A 15817-nucleotide genomic window follows, 5' to 3' on the forward strand; every position below is an offset into this window, starting at 1 on the left:
GTAAACGTATCATGTCACACAACGAGTTAGTTTCACACATTTATTTTCCAAATGAATGCAGAAAAAAGTTGCAAAGTTGAGTGTAGGCTACATGACAAATATGCAAAATAAATAAATAAACATTTCTTTTCTTTTCTTTTCACACTTGAAATAGTTAAAGGGATAGTTCACCCAAAAATGAAAATATTGTCATCTTTTACTCTTTGTTCTGCTGATCATAAAAGAAGATATTTGGAACATGGGTAACCAAACACCATACAGATTTGAACAACTTGAGGGTGACTAAATGATGACAGTATTTACATTTTTGGGTGAACTATCCCTTTAAACCTGGGTCATTCTAAACCTGGGTAAACGGAATTTACGTGGGGTTAACAATGGGTGTTCACATGGTAAATTCCTAAACCCTGGGTTAATGTTCTTATTTGCATATTTGAGGTGTCAGTGTCATTGATTGGATGAATGCAGCGCAAGACCTGTTTACAGCCTAACGGCTCTAGCATTGCGCGCCAAATATATTTCTGACTATACACCTTATTTTTCAATGCGGAAGTAAGCAGTTTTCTGTGAATGTGTGAGACTTCAGGTTCATTAGCCTCTATAGGGAATAACAACGTGCAGTAAACGGCAAAACTGTTTGCACTACAGTGTGTGCATAATTAAGATAATACATTTAAATAACATGCTAAGACACACCAGTTTGCCATATCAAGCAGCAAAACGGTGTTTCCGTGACTGTGTCTAAGCGCCTAATTGTAACATTTACCGCATCGTTTCACTGAAAAAGCGGTGCTAGTCCTGCTCTAGAGCAGGGTTTAATAACCCCAAATAAAAACGGTGCTAAACCAGCTTCTAAATTACACGTGTGAAACGTTCCTTTACCCAGGGTTAAAAAACTCGGTTTAGAACGACAGTAACCTGAGGCCAATGTGGAAAAGCCCTTCAGAAACAAACAAACAAAAAAGCCTCATGCAATTTATCAAATATGATTCTTAAACTTTTATTAGGTCATTAACTCCATGCCTATTTCTTGCAAACAGTAACGTTAACACAGATGGTTCTGGCATCATCGGTAGTTGAAAGTTCTTCGATCAGAGTGTCTGTGTACTTGTTCACAAACTTCCTACACAGTGACTTTAGGAAGCCAATCTCATCACAGACCATCCCCAGCTTCTTTTTAATGTCGTCCTGTAGTTAAGTGACAAGCAGTTAACGTTAAGCCGCTAGTCTCACATTAATTTATTAAAGCATTAAAAAAAAAAAAAAGTACCAACCGGAGTTGCTCCATTGGAGATTTGTTTTTTCAGCTTCTTCATCACCCACTTGCAAGCCCAGCATGTTCCAGGGAGTTGTTCTGTTTGTATCTCACCCTAATAAGACATTTGACAGCATATTGGAGTCATTAGTTTATTTGTATCACATATATACAGTACACTGTAAAAAAAAAAAAAAAAAGTTGAGCCAACTTAAAATTTTAAGGCAACCAGCTTCAACAGCTTTTTGAGTTTTCTCAACTTGTCGTTTTAAGTTTATACAACAAAAATTTCAGAATCTCCCACAAAAATAAGTTGAGCAAACTCAAAAATCTGCTGAAGCTGGTTGCCTTAAAATTTTAAGTTGGCTCAACTTTTTTTTTTACAGTGTAGTAGAATCTAGCTTTTCAAAGTGAAATAAGCGAGCTTATCTGCATCTTGCAATTACTCCTGAAGTTTCATTTTAGTACATGGCAAAGATCTGACCTCTGTGATTAAGTGTGATTAACCAGCTGACAGTCATATTATTGTGGTTGTTTGGCCAGTTAAATAGGTAGTTGTAAATTCTACCATCATCATGCAAACAGATCATGTAGTTTTTCCGGTTTTCAAATAACAGTTTGTGGATTTTGATGTGTAAAATAATCATTAAGCTAAGTTAGTTCATTTTGTGTAAATGTTATTTGTTATCATGAAAGCTTACGCAGTGAAGGAAAGCTTGGAAATATTGAAAAATGATTGAAAAATAACAGAAATTTATGCAATCTTAAAAAGTCAAAGAAATATCTATATTAAATACACATTTTGACCATTAGTTAACAATTTACTATACTACTTTACAAGTGAACACAAAAGGGGATCATGATAAATGAGGTCGAGAACAACTCACAGAGCCTTCTTCAAGTTCATTTCCAGTAGACTCTTCTTTGTGCATTTCCCATTGAAGAGCGCAAACTGAGGAAAAATGCATGATAAATGTAGTACATACTATGTACTAAGTGCAGGAGTTTAGTTAAACGGTGTATATTGTGGGCATATTCAAGCTGGTTTTAGATAGACATAAGCCAGTCCAAATCGGTCTATGCAGTCTTTGTAGCTAGGCACACAAAATATAGACTAATATATGGATAAAGATAACCAACAACTGATTTGTGCTAATTTTACCTGAGGATATCAGCAGGGCAATCAGGACGATACTCCGCAGCATCTTGTTTGGCAAAAGAGTCTGAACACAATGGGACTGAAAGCTCTGCTTGTTTGCTGAAGATCTTTGGCGCCACTTCTGGAGCTAACCAGAAACCACAGGCATTGTGAAGTGAGACCAGTAGCACCCTCAACATGACAAGAAGTGCTGTCACTAAGACATTCTTTCCATCTTCCTGTATGTGATACTTATTTGTCATAAACGATAGTACTTTGATTACATATACTGTATCTAAATAGTTTGTACTAAATTCAGTGTCAACTACACTGCAACTGCTTATTTCAAAGCAGTATCATAATGGTATGGTCGGAAATGGCAGAAGCATAAATTACATGCCATTCAAATTGTAAACTCAGATATCTGTGATAAAGATTTTGCTTAAAATATTGCAGTATTGTGTGATATGTAAAAGGTTACCCTAATGCCTTGGGACTCATTTATGCCACTGCAAGAAGCAACCTAAAAGAACAAAGCCTTCTCTAGCTGACTATATGAGACGAATAATAAATCTTTATTACTCTCTCTTTTCTATTTGCCTTGACTTTCGAGAAGAGAGAGCTTCTTTAATTTGGGTTTTGCAGGGTGTGTGATGGTTTTCACACCCTACCACGTATTTGGCTGATCGGAAAAGAGTTGAGAACTGCTTCCTGATTTCTAATTCTCAAACTGTCCTCATTTTAAAAGCCCTTAATGAATTGATAGATGTGACATTGTGAAATGCAAATTCAGAAATGATCCTTTTGAATCAATGGTGAAAAGAGCAAACCATGTTCTCTGGTACTCTATAATGTCTATACGTTTCTTCTTATTTCTCAAAAGAGAGACAGTTTGCACCCCACCCAAAGCTGTGTGAAATAAACTCTTTGAACTAAACTATAAGATACTAATGAAATACAGTAATTGGCATTAAGTATACATTAAACAACAATGCTAAACAAAGTTTAATTTCATTTATATTCATAAAATACTTCTGACAAAATGTATAGTTATTCTAGTAAATATATATATATATATATATATATATATATATATATATATATATATATATACAGTGGGTACGGAAAGTATTCAGACCCCCTTAAATTTTTCACTCTTTGTTATATTGCAGCCATTTGCTAAAATCATTTAAGTTCATTTTTTCCTCATTAATGTACACACAGCACCCCATATTGACAGAAAAACACAGAATTGTTGACATTTTGCAGATTTATTAAAAAAGAAAAACTGAAATATCACATGGTCCTAAGTATTCAGACCCTTTGCTGTGACACTCATATATTTAACTCAGGTGCTGTCCATTTCTTCTGATCATCCTTGAGATGGTTCTACACCTTCATTTGAGTCCAGCTGTGTTTGATTATACTGATTGGACTTGATTAGGAAAGCCACACACCTGTCTATATAAGACCTTACAGCTCACAGTGCATGTCAGAGCAAATGAGAATCATGAGGTCAAAGGAACTGCCTGAAGAGCTCAGAGACAGAATTGTGACAAGGCACAGATCTGGCCAAGGTTACAAAAAATTTCTGCTGCACTTAAGGTTCCTAAGAGCACAGTGGCCTCCATAATCCTTAAATGGAAGGCGTTTGGGACGACCAGAACCCTTCCTAGAGCTGGCCGTCCGCCAAACTGAGCTATCGGGGAGAAGAGCCTTGGTGAGAGAGGTAAAGAAGAACCCAAAGATCACTGTGGCTGAGCTCCAGAGATGCAGTCGGGAGATGGGAGAAAGTTGTAGAAAGTCAACCATCACTGCAGCCTCCACCAGTCGGGGCTTTATGGCAGAGTGGCCCGACAGAAGCCTCTCCTCAGTGCAAGACACATGAAAGCCCGCATGGAGTTTGCTAAAAACACCTGAATAAGATTCTCTGGTCTGATGAGACCAAGATAGAACTTTAATTCTAAGCAGTATGTGTGGAGAAAACCAGGCACTGCTCATAACCTGTCCAATACAGTCCCAACAGTGAAGCATGGTGGTGGCAGCATCACGCTGTGGAGGTGTTTTTCAGCTGCAGGGACAGGACGACTGGTTGCAATCGAGGGAAAGATGAATGCGGCCAAGTACAGGGATATCCTGGACGAAAACCTTCTCCAGAGTGCTCAGGACCTCAGACTGGGCGAAGGTTTACCTTCCAACAAAATATAGACTAATATATGGATAAAGATAACCAACAACTGATTTGTGCTAATTTTACCTGAGGATATCAGCAGGGCAATCAGGACGATACTCCGCAGCATCTTGTTTGGCAAAAGAGTCTGAACACAATGGGACTGAAAGCTCTGCTTGTTTGCTGAAGATCTTTGGCGCCACTTCTGGAGCTAACCAGAAACCACAGGCATTGTGAAGTGAGACCAGTAGCACCCTCAACATGACAAGAAGTGCTGTCACTAAGACATTCTTTCCATCTTCCTGTATGTGATACTTATTTGTCATAAACGATAGTACTTTGATTACATATACTGTATCTAAATAGTTTGTACTAAATTCAGTGTCAACTACACTGCAACTGCTTATTTCAAAGCAGTATCATAATGGTATGGTCGGAAATGGCAGAAGCATAAATTACATGCCATTCAAATTGTAAACTCAGATATCTGTGATAAAGATTTTGCTTAAAATATTGCAGTATTGTGTGATATGTAAAAGGTTACCCTAATGCCTTGGGACTCATTTATGCCACTGCAAGAAGCAACCTAAAAGAACAAAGCCTTCTCTAGCTGACTATATGAGACGAATAATAAATCTTTATTACTCTCTCTTTTCTATTTGCCTTGACTTTCGAGAAGAGAGAGCTTCTTTAATTTGGGTTTTGCAGGGTGTGTGATGGTTTTCACACCCTACCACGTATTTGGCTGATCGGAAAAGAGTTGAGAACTGCTTCCTGATTTCTAATTCTCAAACTGTCCTCATTTTAAAAGCCCTTAATGAATTGATAGATGTGACATTGTGAAATGCAAATTCAGAAATGATCCTTTTGAATCAATGGTGAAAAGAGCAAACCATGTTCTCTGGTACTCTATAATGTCTATACGTTTCTTCTTATTTCTCAAAAGAGAGACAGTTTGCACCCCACCCAAAGCTGTGTGAAATAAACTCTTTGAACTAAACTATAAGATACTAATGAAATACAGTAATTGGCATTAAGTATACATTAAACAACAATGCTAAACAAAGTTTAATTTCATTTATATTCATAAAATACTTCTGACAAAATGTATAGTTATTCTAGTAAATATATATATATATATATATATATATATATATATATACACACACACACACAACCCAAATTCCAGAAAAGTTGGGACGTTTTGTAAAATGTTCATTTTACAAAACAGTGAAAATGTGTGCTGTGGTCAGATGAGTCCACATTTCAGCTTGTTTTTGGAGAAAACAGACATCAAATCGTCAGTCCCAAAGATGAAAGAGACCATCCAGACTTCAATCAGTGACAGGTGCAAAAGCAAACATTTGTCATGTTATGGGGGTGCATCAGTGCAAACAGAATGGGTGACTTGCATATGTGTGAAGGTACCATTGACGTGGAGGCATATATTGGGATTGTACAGAGACATATCAAGACGACATCTTTCATGGGAAGTCCTTCAGTTTGTCTTCAGATCTTCAGCCTTTTTGCATCTTGAGCAATAGTGAATCCTACTGACCCGAACTTATATTTTCTGCATATGTACTTTTATAAAATGCTTCACATTAAGCAAAATTCATCCCCCATATAGCCTATTCTGAGGGTTTGCATCAGTGCAAACAGAATGGGTGACTTGCATATGTGTGACGTATCAAGATGACATCTTTCATGGGAAGTCCATGGCTATTTGATCAAGACAATGCCACCTCTCATTCTGCATGTGCTACAACAGCATGGTTTCATAGACACATGTGGATGTGACTGTCTGGCCAGCAGATCTGTCTCCTATTGAAATATATGGCCCATCATGAAAAGGAGAATCAGACAAACAATAACTATGGACTGTTGAGCAGAATCATACACTGGATGCGTCATTAAAGAAGTACTTTGCATGAAACCTGAGTATTTTTGCACAGAATTTGTAAGAATTCACATGCAAGAACTGTTAAAGGAACCGAACATCATTAAATATTGTTATTTTTGCATATAGTTATATCTTTTGAATAAAACTGAATCTGTATAAGAAACATTCTAGTTTGTGTGAATTGTTCATCTTCACCAGCACCTACACATATCATACAGACCACCTGATCGGCAAGCCATTTTCACACTTCTGCCACAACAACCAGACAACTAAACATCCCCGTTTGACAAACAACCCACACACATACACTGATACTAGACAAACCCCGCCACACAACACTTCTTGCTCATTTTTGGTTACATTAAAGGCTTTAGCCAATCATCTTTAATAAAATAATATCATGTCTTGTACACTAGGTAATGAAATGCAGGGCAGGGAGCAGTCATTATTTCCTTTGAATAAGTTTTTTTTTTTTTCTTCTTCTCATACTTGGTCTACAATGAGAAGAATTACAATAAATAATTTCTTCTGACTCATATTTTAAAACTGTTGTGTTTAATAGGATGTAAAGATGCTCTGATGGTATCAGACATCTGAACATATCAGTCATTGTGAGAAATACATGACAAGGGAGGAAATGGCTTGTGTGACCCGATCTCAAGACCTCATTTTGTCTTCAGATCTTCAGCCTTTTTGCATCTTGAGCAATAGTGAATCCTACTGACCAGAACTTATATTTTCTGCATATGTACTTTTATAAAATGCTTCACATTAAGCAAAATTCATCCCCCATATAGCCTATTCTGAGGGTTTCAATAAACTAGTAACCACAAAAAACACAGAAAATTGACAAATAAAAATGATTACTACTGGTAAAAATAATTAGCAAAACTTACTACCAACATCATCATGAAATCATTAAGATCACTTTTAAAATTATTTTGTCAAATTAATTTCTGTAAATAAAAAAATATGCATAACAAAATTAATAAAAATGGCAATATTGCACTAAATGCTAAATTAATAATAATTTTTCCCCCCTAAAATTATGGTAGGTATCTGATCAATGATAGGGTGTCCAGAAATCAGTAACCACAAAAAATAAATAAATTATTAAAAATAAAAATGATTATTGTTAAAAAATAATTACAAAATGACTACCAACACCATCATGAAATCATTAAGATCACCTTTAAAATAATTTTTTAAAATAATATTGCACTAATAATAATAATTATTATTATTATTACCAACACCATCATGAAATAAGATATTTTTTTATTTTGAATGTATTTTGTCTAATTTTCTGTAAACAAAAAAAGCATGCATCACAATATAATATAAAATATAGCATCACAGTAATATAAAAGTGCAGTAGCGTATTATGTTAACTTAAGCTAAAGATCACAAATAAAGTATAATGAAAACATAAGTGAAAATGTAAATGACTCTGTATATCAATAATGATTATTTTAATGCCATCGATACAATAATATGGTACTAGCAATTGCTTCGACTACGTAATTGTTCATCTGCATCTGCATATTTTGTCAGGGAAGTTTTAGGGGAGGATGTATTGGGGGAGGGGTGCAAATCTAAATGACTGTTGATGAGTGTGTGAATGTGAGAACTGTTGGTTTAAATAGCCACATTCATTTTTAGATGACCTCATTAGAGGGTGCCATAGGTAATCAGTCCTACTTAAGTTTGCTTAGTTTTTCTCCTGAAACTCTGTATTGGTCGGGTGCGGCAATGTGGTTGCAGTTTTATCTGGTACTTACTCACAGCAAAAATATGTTGGGAGATTTGTCACCATGGGTGTTAAAATTAACACTCTCCGGGGGAACATACAGGTCCATCTTTGCTAGTGTTAAAACAACACTGAAGAAAGGGTTTATTATACGAACACTGTGTTAGTGTTTAATTTTAATCACTAAGGGTGGTAAGAAATTACTCACAAGTATACACATTTAACACTTTATGGTGATTAATCCTACACACCCAGTGTATTAATTTAATGTTGATTTAATGTAAATATTGTAAATACTTATTTTAAAATGGTAATGCAGATTAAAACATACAGGGACAAGTATCACTTACAATATAAGAATAGTTAACCCAAAACTGAACATTCTGTCATCATTTATTTATACTCATGTGCTTCCACACCTGTAGGACCTTCTGTCTTCTGAGGAACACAAAAAATTAGATATTTTGAATAATCAACAAAATAAACTGTCATACATGGCATCTGTGGAAAGGCATGAGTATAAGTAAACATTTACTGTTCACTTATGGTTGGACGACTACTCCTACCAAAATGATTGCACATAAATGGGACAGTACATAAATAAATTACAATACAAGCATACCAAAAACTTACATTTGATGCATTTTTTATGAAACATTTTTAGAAGGAGATCAGACTCTTTATTATTATTGTTTAATAATAAAAAAAATTAAGCATGACAATCAATCTTAAAATATGCAATTGTGGCTTACCCATGTCTCTGGTATGTGTCCTAACAAAGCTCTTCTCATTCCACTTAATGTATTGGTGGCTTCATACTCTTCAAGCACATCATCTCCTTTCGATTTTTCTGTTAAGCCAGCATGAACCATCTGTAACAATATTAAAGGAACAGTTAACTTAAAATTGTAATTCCAAACCTATAGGATTCACATTTGCTGAACACAAAACACGTTCATGCTTAAAAAAAAAAAGATAATAAAGTGTCTAAAGTAGTTTATGCGACTCATGTGCCATATTTCAAGACTTGTGAGGGCACAAAATCACTTTGAATGACGAACAATTTAACTCACTCAGTGTTTTCCTTGAGAAGACCAACTTCCCTGTCCGCTCCGCATCTCCATTGAAAGAAAATGTCTCTCTGAGAAAGGTTTATAGCACACAACACATAAATATCGCTATTAATCAATATGTGATGTAATAAAATACAAATTTTAAATGAGGTAAAACACTTACTACTTATGTTTCCCCTGTTAAAAGTGGCTTACGCCTCAGTGCATAGCCATTCAAATGCATCTGTGAGAAACGTTTAGGCTCGTTTAGGCGCGCACAGCATAAAAATATCGTCATAAAGTAATGTTATTTTATAAAATACAAAATGTAAATGAGGTTAAACACTTATGTTCCGTGTTTTCCATGATAAAACCAATTTCCTGAGGAAAAGTTTAGGAGTGCACATCACACAAATATCGCTATAAATCAATATGATGTTGTGAAATACATATAACGTTAAATGAGATAAAACACTTAACTTTCGGCGTGTCCCTTTTAAAAAGAAACGTCCTCGTCTGGTCCGCCTCGCGAGTGGAAGAAATGTCTTTAAAAAAAAAAAGTTTAGGCGCACACACCTCATAAATATCGCTATAAAACGATATGATATTACAATACACATATTGTGATTAAGATTAAACACTTAATTTCGCTGTTTTCCGTCCTCATACGCTCCGCATCGCGAGTCTAAGAAAATGGCGTCTGTGAAAAATATTCCAGATGGGTCAAGTGCGCACACGAGCAAATGTCCCGGATGTGACTCAACAGAGTGTTATAAGAGTTTCTCTGCATATTTACACCGGCCAGAGAGCGCTGTTTACACTAGCTAGTGTTAATCCCTTAAAGTTCAACACCGCAACTTTAACACTTTACTCTAAAAATCCTTAACACTAGGATTTCAACACTGGAGATTTTGCTGTGCAGCCTTACCTGGTATCTGGGTAAAAATGTCTCTCAACATTTAACCTTTTCTAGTTCAGTGCCCAGAGAGCAATTTATAGGGGCAAGTTTCAAGGTTGGGCTGGTTAGCATGGTTAACACGGTTTGACTGGAAAGAGCATCTTCCTCCATTGACATCCATTGAAAATTAGACATGTACACACCGTTGTTCAAAAGTTTGGGGTTTTTGAAGAAGTCTCTTATGCTCACCAAGGCTGCATTTATTTGATTAATAATACAATATAATCAGTGTCATTGTGAAATATTATTACAATGACAACTTTTTTTAATTTATATTTTAAAATGTAATTTATTCCTTTGATAATCATTACTGCATTCTTCAGTGTCACACGATCCTTCAGAAATCATTCCAATGTGCTGATTTGCTGCTCAAGAAACATTTCTAATTATTATCAATGTTGAAAACAGTTAATATTTTTGTGGAAACCATGATACATTTTCTTTCAGGATTCTTTGATGAATAGACAATTTAAAAACAAACATTTATTTAAAAACAGTAGTAATAATAACTAATATACGGGACTCAAAAAGCAGCATTTAAATCTTAAATATCGCATAGATGTTACAGTAGTAGTAGTATAACACAATATAGTTTAACAAGATTTTATAGGGGCGCATAAAAGCATGAAATTATATTTTCCTCTCAGCATAGTCATACAAGTCAAGCTCTGTAAGACGTCATTCAGAAATGGCATCATCAAACCAGACATGGCACTTTAAATGGTGTGATACAACTGTGATAGGAACTCTGCCCTAGATATGGCAGAAGTCTCGTGGTTAGCCACAAGAACCCTTCACCTAACTGCAACTACGTACAAATCCCATTCACATCTGTCATAATCACAGTGGACTGAACTAATATACAGTATATTCTGCAAGCAACATAGTTGACTCATCATGTACACATATACTTTTCTGTTTAATTTGATTAATTTGATAGCAGCGCTCTTATCTAAAACATCTGTAGTCGTTGGTGGAAACATGAGCTTGTTAGAATGAAAATGAGGTGAAATGGATCTGGTAAAATTATGATTATTATTGTCTCTGAATATTCAAATACCATTTTATTCTGTTTTATTTGAATTATTTTATATTTTCCACACTTCTGATTTAGCTTAATAATTATTAAACAATAACATGAAAGAAAACACAGATAATTGATTGTTTTATTCATATGTTTTATTTTGTTTTAACTGTAATGCATATACTGTAATGCTTTCGAAGAAATCATTTATTCACATTCAGAAATTGTCTTGAGCTTGATCATGTACAAAAATGAAATCCTTTATTGGTGGTTTTGTCCTGGAACAAAACAAAAAGTTATTTAAAATCTATTAATTTCACCATATTATCATCTTATGGCATGGGTATTTCTGTGTACCTACTTGCAGGCATGAATTTTAGTACAGATGGTGTTTGGCCCGTCATCCGTCATCAGCTCATCAATTATATTGTGCAGATACTTCTGAACAAATTTCCTGCACTGACCACTCGCCAGCTTTAATTTATCACAGAAATTGTTCAGCTTGGTTTTGATTTCATTCTGAGGGAAATGATGGATTTAGTTGTTGTGAGATGCATGCATGGTCAGTTCAATAATTTAATATTAATCATGACACCCACCGGTGTTGCATTAGAGGAGAGTTTCTTTTTCACTGCCTTCAAGATGGTTTTGCACAAAGAGCACTTAGTAAATATCTGCTGTTTTGGCATGCCGTCAGCCTGAAAAACATCACAATATGAAACAAACATGAATCAAATAAAAATACAGCAGCGGTCAATCTCCAAATCTCTCTGCACTGACTCAAAGAGACAATGCAATAAGCTATGCTGCTCAATTAGTCATCTATCACCTGTTAATAAAAGTTTCCCCCCAATCTCGTTAAACTGATATGTGCATCCTTCATTAGTTTTAAGTATACACTTGTTTAAAAAACTGTTGTCACCAGGAGATGCTTACAGAGATCTCTTCATCTTGGTCCTCAGCAGAGTCCACTTCACGGATATCCCAATGAGCTGCACAGACTACAAATAAATGGACAATAATTAATTAAAACAAATGATTCAAGCTTAAGACGAATATATTAGAATCCTAAAACAAATAATTATCCATAACACAAAATGAAAGTCATTTTAGAACTGAATTAGTGATTATTTTACCTGCATATACGAGCAAGCTGACAAGAAAGATGTTGCGGAGCATTTTAGCAGATGACCTCTAACCAGCGTGAAGACGAAACTTTCAGATTCAAGGTTCAAATGTGCTCCTCAGAAGCATGTGGAGCTCTTTTTATAAAGGTCTGCATCAACCACAAGTGCATTTCTTTCCAACCACAAACCACAGTTGTCTTCTTGATCATGTTTAACAAAATTATTCTTGGGAACTGTGAGTGGTTGAAGCTTGTTAGAGTTTATCTGCACAGGTCACAAATAAAATGTAAAATAATAACTACAAACAATGCATTATTATTTTCGTACATACAACTCTTACTTATGGAAATATCTGTGCTGAAAAAGTGCAAATACACAGCTGTTCAAAAGTTTTGAGTACTTTTATTCAGCTTTTGAACTTTATATTCATCAAAGAATCCTAAATATTCGAAAAATTAAGCAAAATGAACTGTTTTCCAAATCGATAATAATAAGCAAATCAGTATATTAGAATGATTTCTGAAGGATCATGTGACACTGAAGACTGTAATAATGATGCTGAAAATTCAGCTTTGTATCACAGGAATAAATTACATTTTATAATATATTCAGATAGAAAATAGCTATTTTAAACTGTAATAATATTTCACAATATTACTGTTTTTACTGTATATTTTTTATCAATCAACTGCAGACTTGGTGAGCATGAGAGAATTCTTTCAAAAAAAAAAAAAAAATCTTAACAACCCTAAACATTTGGCCTCCACCGTATAATAGAGAGAATCTTCACATTAGTGATTATCTTCAACCGAAGAAGTACCTGCGAACAAGAACATAACTATGATAAAATTCCCAAAATCACTTGTGTCAAATTGCTCTTTTAATACCCAACAAACTACTTTTGTCAGGAAAACAAAGGAAAATGACCCCACTCGGCCTGAGGATTTGTTAGGCTACATCAACCATGTAATTTCTGAAGAACAGGAGAAATTACAACTCAAAATACCACACGTATTAATTTATTTTCATCAAGACATATTATTATGGGGGGTGACTTTAACTTTGTTCAAGACACTGTTTTAGATAGATCCTCAAGTAAATCATGTGCATTAACTAATTCAGCCAAAACTTTGAATACATTTGCGGAACGGTTGGGGCTATCCGATCCTTGGAAATCAAAATTTCCCACTAATAAGGCCTATTCATTTTTCTCCCATGTTCATCATTCATATTCACGAATAGATTTTTTCTTAGTAGACAACAGACTACTTTTAATCATATCGAGCTGTGAATATCACAGCATCGTTATTTCGGATCACGCTCCCACTTCTGTTGACATTAATCTTTCCCAGTTCACATCTTTTTCTAAACAATGGCACTTCCCCTCTATGTTTTTGGCTAGAGATGAATTTAAACAATTTTTGACTGAACAAATTGCCCTGTTTTTTGAAGTTAACGATATGCCAAGTATTAGCAGAGGGACCCTTTGGGAAACATTCAAGGCATGCTTAAGAGGCATGATAATTTCTTATATTTCTGGTACGAATAAAGCTAATAAACTTAAACTAGATACAATTTTGAAGGATCTACAAAACTTAGATCGTCAATATGCTGTTGATCCAAATAAAGATCTGTATAAAGAGCGTCTTCGTCTGCAAACGGAATTTGATCTTCTGACCACGAATAATGCTGAAGCACTGCTGCTTAAATCTAGGCAACGATTTTTTGAACTGGGTGATAAGGCAGGTAAATTATTAGCGCATCAAGCCAGAGCATCAGCAACATCGAGGCTGATTACAGGAATAAGGTCACCACAAGGAGATATTTTCCATGATGCATATAACATTAATAGCATTTTCTTAGAATTTTATTCAGATTGTTGTGAACTTTTATCTTCTAAAGTTTAGGCAACTCAGAAGTGAAGACCATGGAGACTTCGGGTTGTATCTTCAGCAGGATTCTTTTATTGAGAACACAAGCTGTTGGTAGCTGTAGTCATCGAAAATCTCAACTAAAGCAGTGATACATTGTAGTTTAAATACATTTAGGGGGCAGTGCTTAGGAATGGAAACAAAGCACCTGGGTGACGAAACTTAAAGCATGCAAATGAAGTATTCAGGTATAGCATCCTGCCCCATTTAACCACTCCTAATCTAATCAGCCTAACTGCCCAAAGATTGGGGCAGGGGCATCAAGAGCAATTACAAACAAAAGGCAAGAGTCTCCGTCGTCTGGCTCATTTCACTTACAATAAGAGAACAGGAACTGGCAGGGACCTCTTGAAGGGTTCATCTGATGTCATCATCTTCACCATAAATGCTAAATACAATGTATATAACTTCTTCAGTTTGTACACTATTTCATTGGAATCTAAATTAAACATTTAAATAAATTTGTAATCCCACAAGATCTTTACACTTCTGAGCTTCCCTCATGTATTAACTGTGAGGAGTGGCCCTTGGATAAGATCACCTTTCCCAAGATTGATAGTACTATAGCTAGGACCCTTGGTGACCCAGTATCAATCTCTGAGGTGGTGGAAGCAATCAAACTTCTACAAAGTGGCAAGTCACCAGGTCCTGACGGGTTCACCATTGAGTTCTATAAAGCGTTTTCTATATCATTAGCACCTGCATTACAGAATATGTTTAATGAGGCTTTTTCCAAGGGCTACTTGCCTCCCACCTTATCATCAGCGTCAATTACTTTGATTGCCAAGAAAGACAAAGACCCCCTTTTGTGTAGCAACTATAGACCCATTTCACTTTTGAACGTGGATTATAAAATTTTAACTAAGATTTTGTCCTTGCGGTTACAGCAAGTCTTACCTCAAATAATTTCAGCTGACCAAACAGGTTTTATGATTGGAAGACATTCTTTCTATAATACAAGGAAACTTATCAATATCCTCATTATGCCCAATTCAGATGTGCCAGAAGTGGTTTTGGCTCTTGATGCGGAAAAAGCGTTCGACAGAGTGGAGATATCTATTACAGATAATGGAAAGTTTCGGTTTTGATGATGGGTTCATTTCCTGGGTCAAATTATTGTACGTCTCTCCGGAGGCATCCGTGTTAACTAATGGTGTGTTTTCATCTCCATTTTTATTTCAGAGGGGCACTAGACAGGGCTGCCCTTTGTCGCCTCTACTTTTTGCCATTGCCATTGAGCCCTTAGCTATCTGGCTTTGTGAGGAGGTAGATTTTAAAGGTATCAAACAGGTAGATAGAGAGTATAAATTATCCTTATATGCTGATGATCTTTTACTTTTTATTTCTGACCCAGTGGTCTCTGTCCCTATTATTTTGAGCATTCTAAATCAGTTCGGTAAAATTTCAGGCTATAAAATTAACTTTCATAAGAGCGAGTTGTTCCCTGTAAATTCTTTGGCAAATAACCTTACACATTCACTTTTCCCTTTTAGATGGGCAGTCGATGGA

General features: G+C 35.4%; 2 protein-coding genes and 1 long non-coding RNA gene across 3 annotated transcripts; all 3 read right to left on the reverse strand.

Moving 5' to 3' along the window:
* Positions 1–986: 986 nt before the first annotated feature.
* Positions 987–3396, reverse strand: LOC131523791 (antimicrobial peptide NK-lysin-like). Its single transcript, XM_058750453.1, has 4 exons — positions 2418–3396; positions 2143–2207; positions 1275–1370; positions 987–1188 (listed from the first exon to the last, which is right to left on the reverse strand). The coding sequence occupies exons 1-4, from the start codon at positions 2458–2460 to the stop codon at positions 1024–1026; spliced, it is 369 nt and encodes a 122-aa protein (XP_058606436.1). The 5' UTR covers positions 2461–3396; the 3' UTR covers positions 987–1023.
* A 1250-nt stretch (positions 3397–4646) lies between these two features.
* On the reverse strand, positions 4647–9514 carry LOC131523274 (uncharacterized). Its single transcript, XR_009266738.1, has 4 exons — positions 9453–9514; positions 9290–9357; positions 8969–9088; positions 4647–4774 (listed from the first exon to the last, which is right to left on the reverse strand). It is a non-coding gene; the product is annotated as an uncharacterized LOC131523274 (long non-coding RNA).
* Positions 9515–11393: 1879 nt separating this feature from the next.
* Positions 11394–12496, reverse strand: LOC131523608 (prosaposin-like). Its single transcript, XM_058750117.1, has 5 exons — positions 12387–12496; positions 12187–12251; positions 11850–11948; positions 11612–11769; positions 11394–11528 (listed from the first exon to the last, which is right to left on the reverse strand). Exons 1-5 carry the CDS (start codon positions 12427–12429, stop codon positions 11468–11470), a joined length of 426 nt encoding a protein of 141 aa, XP_058606100.1. The 5' UTR covers positions 12430–12496; the 3' UTR covers positions 11394–11467.
* Between the last annotated feature and the right edge of the window lie 3321 nt (positions 12497–15817).

This window comes from Onychostoma macrolepis, chromosome 17, assembly GCF_012432095.1.
Source record: "Onychostoma macrolepis isolate SWU-2019 chromosome 17, ASM1243209v1, whole genome shotgun sequence".
Classification (NCBI taxonomy): domain Eukaryota; kingdom Metazoa; phylum Chordata; class Actinopteri; order Cypriniformes; family Cyprinidae; genus Onychostoma; species Onychostoma macrolepis.